Here is a 16,483-nt window from a genome sequence, read left to right as displayed (position 1 = left end):
TACACTATACATAGTAAATTTATAACAATATACATAAGTTTTCAATTCCCCACGAATAATTTTGAATTTCAATAAAACAGGAAATCGTTAATCTTTGTTTAAATATACAATTTGATAAAAATTTGAAATTCAAATGTCCATAAAAAACGATTGTATATATTTTTTTTGTTTTTTCTTGTTGAAGTATTAGCTACTGATGATGAAGACCAAACTATTCAAATTGAATATTTTAAACATTTTTACTACAAAATAATTTGCAAATTTTCGTGACATTCGTGATTTTGACAAATGTTGTCATATTTCTAACTCCCAAGACTTATAAATATTATAGTTGATTACGCTAAATTTTTTTTTTAATTTCAGTAATTGTATCTTAGGATGAACCTTTTATTAAACTATAATTTTTTTTTTATTGATATTTATTATATAGTGTTGTATGGAAAAATGTCCTGCAAAAAATACTGTTTAATACTCCTTTAATAATCTTATAATAGTAAAAACAACAATATAATTCATATCGATGTAATTAACTTCAATCTAGATCCATGGCTGCTAACCAGGCAAAAATTAATCGCTTGCATTAATTTGCGAAAAACGAAAAAGTTCATGGGTGTTGAGTTTACGAAGTTTTTGTATTAAGATAATTATTAAAATTATAATTCATGATCAATTTTTCTGATTTTTTTTTTTTATTTTTTACTTAATTAACGCTCATTAATTCTTAAAAGCATGTAATTTAAAATAATGGATTTACTAAATTTAAAAATTTATATTACTCTTAATAATAAATTAAGAGTAATGTTATACTAAAGTGTCAAAAAAGATATTTTATGGTTCAAGAATATTCTTTTGGGTGACATGTAGTAAATCAACATTAAAAATGACGGCTCGCGTATTGTATAAAAATCGAAATGTATAAAAATTATGTATGTACCTATATCATACATGGAAAAAAAAATGGAACCGAACTTGCTTCAACAGATGGATCGAATTTTGCGACATATCAAATGGGAATCATTATATACGCTGCATTGTATATAATATATATAAAAAAAATCATTACCACTGGAGAAAACGTCGAGGCTTAACATTTATGTTTCAGGAACAGATGGCATATTTTATACGGTACTGGTCCTGAGGGTCGGTATAGTGGTAAAACGCACGGTCAGGGATGGCGTGGGACATGCGTCGAGCAAATTGCTGAGGGGCGACGCCAACAAGATAAGCAAATGGAATGAGAGTACCATGTTGTGACGTTGGATTTACATCGGAGTTACAATCGTCGGACGTTTTTTTTTCTGTTTATTTGTGTGTTTTTTTTTTTCGTTTGTAATTCTACCTATTTTCTGCCGTTTGCGTTTCGTTCCGTTCCGTCGAAATACGTCGCGTGTTGTAGTCTTAGGTCGGTCGACACGACGACGCTATTAACGCCCCTTAATCTAGACGTTTAAGTGCTGATCTCAGATTAAGGCGTACTTACGCTGCCGTTACGGCACGAGATATTATATAAAAAATTAAAGTGTTGAGCCTGTTAATATTATCGTTGATACACAGTTACCTGGTAAACAAAAACAAATTAAAAACCAAAAGAGACATTTCAAATGTATTATGACTCGTTCTACTGATTGTTACGTTCGATGTGGTTGGAACGTTTAATAATAAATAATTACAAGCGCGAATTTCATCAACTAAACCGATATATTTAACTGTTATTCAAAAAGTTCTCAGAAAAGTTCTCACATAATAATACACCACATTTTCGTAAATGAGTTTCAATAAATAATAATATTTACCTGTAGAGTAAAAATATATTACTGCTACCGATTTTATTTGCCAAGTTGCAATAAAATAATACAATTTAACTATAGTTAAACTTAAAATGAATTGTGATGTTGATCGTTTTATGTAAACTTTCCATTTATATGTATTAAGGTAACCAGAGAAGTATTTAAAATGTGATAGTAAAACGTCAAGAAAAACTGTCTGCTTTTTATTATAGCCAAAATCTAATTTTAAAGACTCATCGTTCTTACCGATTATGTATTTTAATATTTTGAAGACATCATTTTTATAATAAATTATTGCATCCAATACCACTCACTAGTTTTATGTTTTTTTTTTCTTTGGCTACTGTAAAAAAAAACATTAGGTTATAATTTATCCTATTGAATACTACATTTTCTTATCAAACCTTACACTTTGAATAGTAAGTTGATAATTAATCTAATTAATAGATAATTGAAAAGGTACATGGAAAGGATCTATATTTTTTTTAAATCCTTCTAATTTAATGAAATTACAATTAACTATTATTATATCCTTTTAACTGAATTAACATGAATATGTTTGTCAACTTAAATGTTAAAAATAAGCCCATAATTAAAAAAAAAAAATAGGTATGATGTGTATTCAGCAGTAAAAATAAGTTTTTAGATTTTGATTCAGTTAGAATAATTTAATTACGAAAATACTGATAGTATGAAATAATATTTAATAGGTTAGGTTATTACAGAATAATTTTAAAACTAACTAATTTTAATACAAATTTATATAAAGTTTAAAATTTAACTAAACACTAAAACGATAATATTATTTTATAGTCAACTAGATGAAATGTTCATGGGAATTAACGGTAATAAATGTACGTACCTCAACTTTGGTTTTAATAACTGCAATATAATATTTTGCGATATTTAGTAATAACAAAATATATTTAGAGATAACGTAATAAAGCTATAATATAATGTGCTACAGTACTGAAGTTAAATTATTGTATATTATGTAATAATACTGAATAATACTGAAATTATAAATTTAGATTCACAGTTATTTCACACTGATCATTATATGTTTGTAAAAAATGTGTTGACTTTAACATAACTTTTATTGTTATTCGTCTTATAAATTAAAATGTGTTGCATTTGAATTATTACTTGTATGTTACTATATTGGTTTCATTACAACTCGTACTCTGTGATTGAGAATCAAGATTGTATTAATAATGAAAAAGTAATGAAAAAATAAGAAATATTGAATTCTCAAACCAATTTTTCTATTGGTTCAGCAGCAATGGAGATTTCTTTGATACCTAAGTAACAGCGTTGTAAAGGCGATGATTGGAAAACTGTTATAATGTTACATTGTGTACAGGTATAAAAGAAAAATAAGAATATCCAGAAAGTCAAATACAATATCATTTCGTTTTTAATGTAATTTAAAATATCATTCAATTCATTCAAGTAATATCGAATTCGACAAGAGTTGTTAACAATAATTTACTTTGAACCTATTTTACTTATCCTATATTGTATTATTGAAATCCAAACCCCTTGGTATGCATATCTAATCAATCACAGTTAGTATGTGTAGAAAACAAATTATTAGTAAATACTAAACGTATTCAAAGTATTCTTACAATATTATAAATCTGTGGAATGATGACAGAAGCTGATAATATGTACATTTTGTTAATTTTTGAATTATCATTTAAATAGTTTAGAAATCGTATATTTCAAGTGGTGCAAAAATATGATATATCTCTATTATGTGTGTGGCGCCATATATATGCAAAGACCAAAACTGATATGTCATTATTTGAAAATATATGTAGCGGAAAAACTAAGTTTGTAAAATGTACATACAGCTTCTGCCATCTTTCCACAGAAATTAAATTATTAAAAACTAAAATATTATTATATATTATTGATAAGTTTATAAACTATTAGAAACATTTATTTTTATTTTTTTATTCCAACTATTTGTTAGATCAATAGTTTTATCTCTTCGTATAAATCTAATAACAATATTTTGTAATTGTTCACCATGTGAAAAAAAAAAAAACAAAAAATGATTAACCTTACATTTTTGCATTGTGAATTTCAGTTGTTTTCAAAATACAAAAAATATTGTCTATAAAATCATATCACTCTTGTGTAATTATTATTTTCAACTGTGCTAGTTTGGTATAGTAAAACAATATATAATAGTGCAGTAAAATGATTAATGTCGATCCGCTCAGAATTAAAAAAAAAAAACATATTATGTATAGTTGGTATACATTTTTTAAGTTACACAAACGTCTTTAGATTTCATAATATCATTACTACCGATTCAAAATGAGTTATTGTTATTATTTATGATTCATTACTTATATGTTTTTTATGAACCTAATTCAGAAGATACATTATAATAACAGCTTTTTTTAATTAAATCAATTTATTTTTAATATCACTGATATTTTTTTCGTGAATGCGTAAAAATTTTACCAACAATGCATAGTTCCAATAAATTATTTTTATAAACACTCAAAACAATTAAAATTACAGACATACAAAATAGTATAATTACATTTTATATTCATCAGGTTTAGGTTTTAGTTACTGCATTATTTAAATTTATTATAATAATAAAACTTTACGTTACTTCTTTATATAATATTATATAATGTTTGAAGTATTAACATATTATTTAACAATAAAATTAGGTTATATAAAATATCGATTAATATAATTCAAACTTGATGAATTTATAGTTTTAACTTATTTATTTATTTATTTATTTATTTTTTTTTTTGTGAGCTATTAATTTTTAACTTTCAGAAAATTAGACAATTGTACGAGTTTTTTTTTAATTTGTTTGTATTTAATATATGATGTGATACTATATTCTATGTTTCACTATATTCTATGTTTCTCTTATATGATGCAAGATTACATTTTTAATTACGCTGACAGCTTATTAGACAGAAAATGATTAAACTAAAATATGAAAACCCCGTGAATTTTGTGCCTACTTTTATTCTTGGAGTGTATTTAATGACGAGTATCGATCTTGGTTCACTTGTCCAACCCTTTCTTTTGTAAATTGAACACACCATTAACGTTTCAATTATTTTCATAAAAATGTATAGTATAATATAGTTACCTGGTACCCGTCAAGAATGTCATAAATAATTTCTCCAACATTTCCAACGCCAATATTTTATTTTTATGCTTATAGTATTCAAATTTTTGGCTGAATCTAAATTATATTATTTCCGATTTCTATAGATCTTATATTTTTATAAATTATATTCATAAACTATCATAACCAATTGATTGTATCGATTGTATGGTTTGTTCTAAAGTGGCTGAGATTAAAAATGTAGTTTTTGAGAACTATATTTTACGTTAACAACAACATTTGTATTTTTATTAGCAACCTTAATATGTAATTTTACGACTATTTAATTAGTATGAGTGGGACTTCATAATTTCGAGAATCCAAAGTTGACCTTTGGACAAAGCCTAAGTTTAGGTAACGGATAATTAAAGAATCGCAGTTTGAGAATGGGTTTAAATAATTATTTCGGTTTTTCAATAAATATTTTCAATTGTTATGATTTTAAAAGTAGGATATGATGGTGTTTATGTATATATTTTTATTTAAGGATAGTCAGGTCGTATAATAAATAATATAAATGTCAATGATTTTTTAGGATAAGAAAGAATTATAATTCACCAATATAAGTTCATACCTGGAGTTTAAATCAAAGCAATAGTAAAGTTTTTAGTACAGACATTTACTTCATATTTCTTTACAATTCAAAAATGTATCATCTATTTGTAATAAAATCATAATATTATTATTTTATGATAATGGTTTCTCAAATATAAATTTCCTATATCATCATCATCGTCATCATCATATTATACTTACACATAAACGAATAAAATAACAGTGTAATAGGTACATTTTGACATTTTGTATTTCTTTTTTACTTATCTTATTGCACAGCTTTTTTTTATTTTAGATTGGTTCAAATGAATGATTGCACCACTGACATGTCAACTTCACATATTGTATCTAATTCGATGGGACAAAATATTATGTGATGATATTTTTTGATGAAAATCAATTCTTTAAAACACTTTTACTAGGTATAACGCCGATAATTAAAGCAAAAATAAAATACCCCATTTCGATCACATTTTGCTCAGGTGGTGTCATAGCGGTCCCTTTGGTATTCGATCTAAAACTTCATGAATATTTCATAAGAGCGAACCATCCCAATAGTAGTTATCTAGGGAACCGGCAATAGCGCAGTAATAACCGATGTGGTATATTTCTACACAATGAGAAGATTTGAATTTACCAGCAGGGGACGGTTGTAGGTACCTTTTTGCGAAAAAAAAAAGGGGAATAAACGATGAAACATAATACCATTATACTGTTCAAGTACTTACGAAGAATTATATAACCGAGCAGTTGTATACAACGTTCAAAATGTACAACCAAAGTGCAGACATAATGAACACACGGTTTAAAAGATTACATTTTTGTCTCAAATTACTAGCCAAGTTGGTAAAAAAGAAATTATATAAAAACAAACAAATTTAAAATAGAAATATTTCAGACGATAAATGTACCCACATTTTGGACAAATACATTGTTTTAAAATAATATTTTCCAAATAACCAATAATATAATAATATCATTAGATCATTAATATATTTTGCAAGAGGTACTATAATGGTTATTGATGCTCACGAAAACCCCATCGATTAGGTCGGATTAAATTATTGATGATTAACGGTTATAATATTATAGCTACAATCTTCCATTACCCATTAGCGCGTATAAAAATTGAATTTTTACTTTTATGTAATCTTTGTGCTGTTTTTATAGTAGCGTGTTTATGACTTATAATAATTAGTTCATTTTAAAGAAAAAGTTTAAGCACAAAGTATTTTTTTACATTCGTTAGTAATTTTGGATTATAAACAGGACGGAATACGTTGTTGCTTATATTATAATGAGAAAAAGTATTTATTTTTTCCTAACCTAACATTAATTTTACTTGGTTTTTAAATATTATATTTTTATATCGAAGCTCAAGGAGAAAATTGATTTTACTCCTTTTTTCAGAGATTCCATATGAAATAAACTTATTATTTTTTTAAGCTTTACGTCAAAATATTAAAATATGTTCATATCCATCGATGTTTATACCAGCCTTAAGGTTATTTATTGATTTAGAGAATTTGTTAATTTCAATATTTTTAAATAAACCTAATTAATATTAATGCAACTTGGTTGGTTATGGAATAAATGATATTGGAAATAAAACGTTTTTTTTTTTTTTGGTTGTCTATTGTTGTCATTTTGTTTTTATAAGGTTTGTTCTTTCTTCACAAGATAGAAAAATACAAAATCTTTGATATGTGTATTATAATATTTTTTTTCCTATTATTTGTTATTTTAATCGAATACCATAGGACGATATAAATACTAGCGTTCGGTCATATTTTGAAGTGCACTGTAACTCGTAATGGAGGAACACTAAAATTATTATTTTTATTATGACTTATATATGTTTGGGTTTTTTTGTGTAATATTATGTGCATGGGTTATTTTTTGCCTGTGATTTCACTGAGGATGGTTCTGTAATGCATTTAACAATGAAATTCGAAATACTTATCTCAGTATAGCTGGAACAGTGTAGTGGTAGTAAAGACGGTAGTGAGTTAGAGGTGATGGCTGTTTTGGTGAACTCTGCAGCTGAGACATTTGTTGACAAGTTGGTTGAATGATAAATTAGCATAATGTTAGAATACAATTCTTTTTATTTGTATTTACTTAATTATAACTTTGAAGGGTTTTTGTCTTCTTCGATTTTGAAAAAGTAGATGTTTTTATTAAATTACGACTATTGACATATTATTAAATGGAATTTTGCAAGCTACTGTCTAGCTATAGATTTTTTAATAATTTTGATAATTTCGATGATTTAAATTATATATATATACTATATAATACCCATACTATGTTATATTGTATATAATTTATAATAATTTATTTATTTTATCTGTTAATTTACATAATGACAACTGTTATTGAAAACCATAAAAGCGTATTCAAGAATAAATATACACACGTTGCTCTATCGACGATTAAACTCGTACTAATATGAGTAATAAATAATATCAATATTGGCTATATTACGAAATTGTTAAAATACATTTTTAATACAGTCATAAAGGTTTAAATTTATTACTGCAGAGAACAAGTGAACCAAATCAGTAATGATAAGAGAACTTGAATACTAATTTCTACACTATGAAATTGGTAAGAAATGCAATCAACAATCATTCAATAAAATTAGGTTCTATATTTTTAAAACGCACGTGAAACACATATAATTGTTTTACTATAAACTCAGGGCTTGGAAATTAAACGTTGAGTATTTACCATAACTTATTTTAAGAAATTAATTTTGATTAGTGATAATAATACTTTAAATTAGGTCTATGGACTAAAAACACATTCATATTTTTAGTTTTTGAACATTTACAAATTAAGAAATGAAAAAAATAGGAAAACACAAACAAAAATTAATTATCTAGTGAAAGATTCGTAGGTTCTACGGAACGTTCTAAACAGGCAACTTCATAAGCATTCAACCGTTGGCCATATCATTGTGTTAATCTTTAATAGTTATTAGTTTGTGTATGCATGCATAGTAAACATACGTTAAATATTTTACCCGCTTTCGTGCAAGCTTGTCTACATTCTAATTTGTAAAAATAAAATAAAAACATCATAATGTTTTATTTTTCACTCAAACAGACTTTAATTGTAATTGTAATTTTAATAATATTTTACAATACTTAATTTCGAAAGAAAATATGAGTTCTTTGTGATAAATATGCTGCCCTACGAACAAAATATGTCCTCAGCACATTTTAAAATTATTTTTAGATCAAATTTAAGAATTTAAGAAGTTAGCAGTAACAAAATGTTCCACATGACTTATAGAGTTATAACTAAGCATTGTGTTGAATGCATAGTTAAAACATTTTGTTTTTCAATATACATACAGTTAAACTGAAAAGTGCCATCTAATAAGCTAAATAGTTATATTAGGAAACAAAAATTAGTGTTATCAGAAATAAGTGTATGGAATCATACAATAATTGTCGTGCATTGTTGTTATTCTTGGTACACTTCACACACGGTATGCCGTAATAACGTAAGATACCGGAATAATGAAAACCGATGGTTGTAATATTAGTAAATATAATATTTTCATTTATATTTACAATATTCTACATAGGTGCCTTAATATACATATTATTTTTATTTTTTAAGCGGGTATACTGAAAATTATTTTAAGTACAATTAATTAATTTGAAATCAGTATATTTCACCGTTAAACCGTTTTGTTTTTAAAAAATGAAATTGGGAACAAAACGTTCTATCGGGAGAACCTTTTGTTTTAAACAAGACATTTAAAAGTTATTTAATATTTTGGGTACTTAAAAGGAATTTTTTTACAATATCTAAAATTAAATTAATAGAATAGAACATTTTTCGATGCCATCAATATTTCAAAATCACTTGGATGGATGGACATTTTTTAAATTTTTAAACCTTATAAACGCTCCACTGAACATAGACAAATCTTGTGCTTTGGTTACAAGCACACGATTTTTAAACCACATTTGTTACAACTCATAGGACGATATAATAAAATTTGGATCGGTCATTCTCTCGTATATGTAGGTACTTAATATGTGCATTTACATACTGTTGGTGGAATTAGAATAAGTACTTTTTGACTAATATGTCACAGTGCTCTTTACAATATATATTATATAATATATTATTTCACTTATAACCGAAAAAAAATTGAGTAGGTGTTCAAACAACTAAAATATAAAACAATTATCAACAACTAGATAATACTAATAATTTTGATCGTAAAGAGATATTAACATTGATATTATATTTATAATCTTAGAAAAACTATTCCTCACCAAAGTTTAGAAAGAATCTCCTCTAAAAACCGTATAATCGATTCAATATACCTGGACATACATAATTTTCATGTAAAATTTAAGGTATCGACACACAAATAGTCGAACTGAAAATTGCATTTTATTATATTTAATATCCATATTTTATGAGCAACACAAGGAAACGATAAACAAATTTTCAAAAATATTTTCAAAAACGTCTTTTGCTATTGTATTATACTATATACTCAGTACCTGATTTCGCCATACAATTAGTTAGATCGATTTATATTTATATTTTGGCAAACATTTTTCTTTATAAAATATTCGGCCATCAGCCAATTACCAGACATTTAGTATAGCACAAGTTATACAGTTATACACTAAATACAATTTTGCTATTTTTTAATAAATTAGTTACGATAACTCTACACTTGTGATCAAAATGTATAATAAGAAATAACTTCTTATGTTCGTATCGTATGGGAAAAGTTAATATTAATTCCAAAAAAGTTTTATATTTATTCATGATTTATGTGATTGATTTACATATTATATTATGCAAAAATAAATTACATCAGCGCATCTAGTAAAGCCTTAAGACTACATAACGTTGCTAAATATGTGTGGAAAATACATCAACTGTGTCATACATTCGATCATTCAATTCGTATGTAAATGTTTTGGAGATCTCGATTTCTGAAGCAAAAATAACGAGTTCTACAAAACATCAAAGTAGTTTGTTCATTGTTGTACAAATAAGTGAATAATAGAATAATATTTGATATTTGACGCTTAACTTTTCACCATATTTAAGTAAAATGTATTAAGATATATTCACAATTTTTTTTATGGATTTTATTATTATTATCAGATTTTTATTTACGTTATTATTAAGTACCTATTAACGTATTGATCGAAACGTCTGTTTTTTTACTTCTATTCAACAATAAATATCATACTCATGTCGTGCACTCGTGCATATGAATTATGTTTGTCCACTAAATTAAATAATGTGTCATTTGGCCTTAATGTAGATCAATAATTACAATGTTATTTAGTACATAATATATCTAATAATACAATATTCTCTTGTTAGTATTTGTTGGAATCTAAACAAATGGATTAGAAATTTAAATTTAATTCGGAAACAGTTCTGCAGATGAAATATACGATGTTATATTCTCGTATATTATATCCTCGTATATTTAACACACATTGCATATGCTTGTTTTAATAACAAGCAAATTGTCCCGCGATTTATGTGCGCGTTTATACATCATTGTGTAATAACAAAACATGAATATAATAATATACGTTATATAAATTGTTGTGCTATGTGTATTCTATATTGTTGGTTATAATTCTCAATCATAGTTCATTATTTTTTTTTTTTTTTACAATTATACCTAACTGTTAAGGACAAATAACCCCTCTGTATGATATAAGGTTATCATGTGATTTACTTATTGTAAAAATGTACTACTTATGTGAGCTAGACAATATGTGATTATCATGACCCGAACAAACGGCCGTCTAATATAAATGGAAATTCGAGCTACTTAACTCAATCACTAGTATATAAAGTGATTTACCAAGCATGCTCACCCTCATTTTCCTCTGATATTGAATTTATTGAATTTTGATTTATGAAATTTTTAAATAAACTTAAAGACTATATTTTAAAATTCTTAAGATTTTACTACTTAGGAAGTGTCCTGTTTTTCAAATGAAAAGTCGCCTTTTTTACTATAAATTATTTGTTGGATAATTTCAAATTTGTTTGAAAATGTTGGTGTACTTAATTCAAAATTCGAACGTGTAGTTTCTCAGTTATTAAAATGTTTATACTAAGGATAATAGTTCTTAAAAATGGTTTTATTAATAAATAAACGTTAAAAATAGCTAATACAAACCTAAAATCACCATAGTTTCTAAACATTCCAAGCCTATTACCATTATGATCATAGGCACATTACCTATAATATACCTATTATCCTTAATATACGCAGAGTTTAATAATTCAAAATTACTCGTTTGAATTTTGATTTGGTAGGTACGTAAACATTTTCAGAAAGATTATCCACTAAATAATCAACAATAGGAAAGGGTTATTTTACTCCATGGGGCACTCCTTAATTAGTAGTTAAAACAATTTCAAGAATTTGAAAATAGAGTATTTGGGTATATTTCAAAATTCTTAAAATCAGATTTTATATGACTGCATTATTGAAAAAAAGTGATTGAGCGTAAAATCACTCTGTATAATTGTTACTTACGACGGTCTTCGGAAAATGTTTAATAACAAGTAAAATAAATTAAAATTTAATAAGGAAAATCAAAACACCATTCACATTTATCAGTTGATTGGAACTATGGTGAATGAAGGTAATATGAAGGAAATAAAATGGTTGTTGATAAAAAAAAAATTTTAGTTGAAAATTAAGTCTAAAATCATTTCTTGATTTTATTATTTTATTATAATATCTGAGAAATAAAATAATATACACTTGAAAAATTTCAAATATACGTTTTATGAACAAGAAACTGAATCAGAGTTGATCTTAACGAAATAATATGTATGCACTGCTATTTGCTAATATACCACCTATATTCCTTTAACCAAATACATTTAATATAATAGTATTAGTTATTACTAACTTATTATAATATTTACTTTTGATCAATGTTAGAATATTAGAGGGAAATAATGTGTATTAATTAAAATACATTTTTATTATCTTAAAAAAATGTATGTTAATTATTTATAATACTTATACTCTATATATATGATATTTAAACCAGACAAAAATCTATTGGAGTTTAAAAATTAACACTACGTTCAAGATAAAATTGATGTTCATTTTTAATTTAAACGAATAGTTAGATGAAATAATTTTAAGTATTTTAGCATAACAAATTGTTTCCAGACAAAAATACTAGGTAAAAAAAATTATTTATTTATATCCAATAACTTACTTTCTCCACTCGCTGAATGACTCTCTCAGTATCACAACGTTGTGGTTTTAAACTGGAGTTAATACCTATTAATTAATTTATTAAGAAGTTATTGATAATGAGACAAAAACAATAGGTATAATTATTAAAAACATGAAAAATACGACTTTAATATTAAAATGGATGGATACTTATAAATATAAAATAAGTGATGAAATTAAAATATCACAACAAAAATTGGATTACATAGGTATGTGAACAATATTAGATAGGTAATGAATCGTTAATATGTTTTTTGAATTTTCACAAAATATGTTTGATTGTTCAAGTAATAATATGAACTATTTGACTTTCGTGGTTTATAATATTTTACATATCTGTCATTAAAATAGTTTTTAGTTGTTGGTGGTAAATATTAACTGAAATGTATATCATGCAGACATTACATCTTTAACACGCACTATGATGACTGATGTGACCTGATTGAAATGGATTTAACACGAGAAATAAACGTTGTTGAGGGATGCCCAACTCTAAACCCATTAACTAAACGATTTATTTTATTAAATATTTATACATCACCTAAACTGCGTGTCATGAATACCAAGCTTATAATATTAATGTTGTGTTTATGAAATGCAGTTTGGTATGTAATATTTTGTATATTATATTGAACTTATAATTTACATGTATGTAATAACGAACTATAATAATTCACAAAAATCATAGAAATTAATATGGATTTATATATATTTGTATTTTATACATAATATAAGTATTTAAACGGTTCGTTATTATTGATTTGTTTAGTACTTAAATAAACTACGTTTTAGATGATTGATTGAAGTAGTATAATATGATCGCCGAATGCCGATCGGTTAATATTTATTTACTTTCGTACCTACTCTGATATAACAGTAGATTTTTCGCTAGACTACAAATTTGGAAAGCTTAATTATTATTTTTGTATTAACAATTTAAAACGAAAGTGTACAAAAGTAAAACCATACCAACATTCTTTTTCACTTAATGTATTGTAGGAAAAACTTTTAGGGAAAAAAAAGAAAAATATGATACATATTATTGTCATAATGGTATGTCTCTTTTGTCACGGTTACACGAGTAAAAAGGCTTGTACATTTATTTATACATTAGAGTAGGTATACAATAAGGTTACATTTTACAGCATCCTATAATTGTATTTTCCATAAACATACTTTTATTAAATAATATTATGAAAGGTATTACATTTTTAATGATAAAAATATATGATAGAATATGCATTATTGTAAACATGTTTCATAATAATTTTGTTCAGGTAAAAATATATATACGTATACTTCATACATTAATTCATCGATTTCTCGACGAACCTATTAAGTATAATCATTTGACGGAATTAATAATAAACGTGAGGTTTTTGCATTATAGTTTTATATATTTTTCAACATTAATTTGTCTAACTTGATACTAAAATACTTAAATAATACAATTATGATCAGGATACTCATAATTTGTGCGCAGGGAACTAATATTTATTACTCGCGTCTGCATAATATAGTATTGTATTATTGTTATACTTTTCGAAACAATGATAAAACCATCGCATTCAAAACACAAACCTGAGTGAATTTCTGTCTTCTACAGTGTTTATAGTAAGTTTTCTAAAATATTAAGCACTCATAAAAATAATTTATGACCAATGATTTTGAAAATGTATTGAATATTGTATAAGTAACATCACTTAAATAAAAATGTTCAAATAATACCCGAAATGAAACATTAAATCAAAATATAAACATAAAACAATTTACTAATAATATAATCGTAATATAATTTTGTAAATTCAATTAGTTTTATCATAATTTATATTTTTAACAATAGTTAAAAACTATATAACAAATAATTCAATCATAAATCGATATGATGTAGAATTATCCACTTTAGTATTTTAATTTTCTTTGGTAAGTTTAAAACTTTTTTTAAGTAGTACAAAATAAAAATAAAATAGCAAAAATTTCGAAGTGTGAATCTTAATACATAGTAGTGTAGTGCCATATTATCAGCTGTGCACATTACATAATGGAAAAATAAACTTCGATTACAGTATTTTAAAACCAAATCATTTTTCAACCTATTTTTTGAATATACAAATAATTTAAGATTACCATATTAAATTCGAAAACCACGCGTATGTCGATGATATTTCCTATTCACAAAATATATGAACAGTAGATATAAAATAATATTAGGTACCTATAATAATATAATGATTTATAACTACAGTATAAATAATGTAAAATATCAAGAATATTGTTTTTTAAATTGGAAACCTTACACAATTAAACATCCTTATGTCATCTTATTTTACTAAACTCAAACTCTCAAACTATTCTGTAATATACATATTATATTAAAATAACGATAAATCATCACTAATTATAAGGCACATAATATAAGTTCTTTTAAAATATTTTAAACACATTTATACAAGTAGAAGACATTGAAATCAATTCAGTGAAAATTATTACACAAGTCAATTTACATTTGTTCACTAGCGGCTAGTTCAAAGTGACAGACAGTTGCATGCAATTAGACATCATTACAAACGTTATAATTATTGTTTATTGACAAGACGATGGTGAAACACAAATCAATTCATTATTGTTATCATTCGAATGGCACACAACTCCGTTTCTGAAACGTTGATAGGGTAAATCGAGTACCCATACATTGACGGAGCACAATAGTAGAACCTATACATATAATCAGTTTTCGATGCGTTGTATAATATTATTACATTTTCGCTGTATACACACGAGACAAGTTTTAAATGTCGAATATCACGATCAGCCGGAAACGCGTTATTGCACGAACTTCGTATTTACGACAACATACAAGTCTATATATCACGATACGACTTACGTATCCTTCGTGTATAAAATAATATAATATATTATTATCATTTTCGTTTGGCTCGTGAGTTTATTCGATTTTTTTTTTTTCAGTTCCCGATTTATGGGCCTCAGACAGACGGCACAGTCGCCATGCATCGGTCGGCGGGGGCATGACGAACCAACTCGACCCGAGTAAGTAACTGCAATGACTATTATCGCTACCTACTAATAATTAATTATAGCAAGTTAATGTTGATATTATATCAGAAAAAAAATAAAGCTAAGTATTACCTTAGTTATTATAAGTAATAAGGTTATTATACCCAAGTATAATTGTATAGGTACTTAAAATAATAATTATAAATAGGTATGTAGTAGATAATAATATAATATACAAATTGTAAGTCCAGATATGTTAACAGATTGAATAGGAAATAGGAAAATCTAATTGGATCAGATAAATACATATTAATTATCGATGTAACGCTTAAGTAGTTCCGGCAGCGTCGTCGATGCCACGAAAAAAAAGAGATAAATACACTTAATACAATTATTTGTTTAAACGATATTACTAAAGCTTGCAAATATTCATCAATATATTAATATATTATAATTTGATACATACCACAAATTCTAAATGGACGCTTTTTGTAATCACAAAACATCCACGATCAAACCTAAGCATGGCATCATTTTATTGACCTTATTTGCATTAACAATGACAACTCATGTTTTTACGATTGTAATTTGTAGCTTTAATATTCATCCTGCAGGGTAAAAATACAATATTAAGTTAAACTTTTTATTCAAACAAATTAACGGTAGTATTATTATATTCATATTTGTAACTAT

At 25.5% G+C, this 16,483-nt stretch overlaps 1 protein-coding gene across 1 annotated transcript in view; it reads left to right on the top strand.

Moving 5' to 3' along the window:
* The window catches only part of LOC100166138 (zwei Ig domain protein zig-8), a 238,148-nt gene that overhangs the window by 13,132 nt on the left and 208,533 nt on the right, over positions 1-16,483 (top strand). The window contains exon 2 of the mRNA XM_029486554.1: positions 15,743-15,823. Within this exon, the coding sequence (XP_029342414.1) occupies positions 15,743-15,823 (81 nt within the window). The remainder of the gene's footprint in view (positions 1-15,742; positions 15,824-16,483) is intronic.

The sequence above is a fragment of the Acyrthosiphon pisum genome, chromosome A1 (assembly GCF_005508785.2).
Source record: "Acyrthosiphon pisum isolate AL4f chromosome A1, pea_aphid_22Mar2018_4r6ur, whole genome shotgun sequence".
Lineage (NCBI taxonomy): Eukaryota > Metazoa > Arthropoda > Insecta > Hemiptera > Aphididae > Acyrthosiphon > Acyrthosiphon pisum.
Note: the sequence above shows the minus strand (reverse complement) of the source record. Positions and strands in the feature narration are given on the sequence as shown.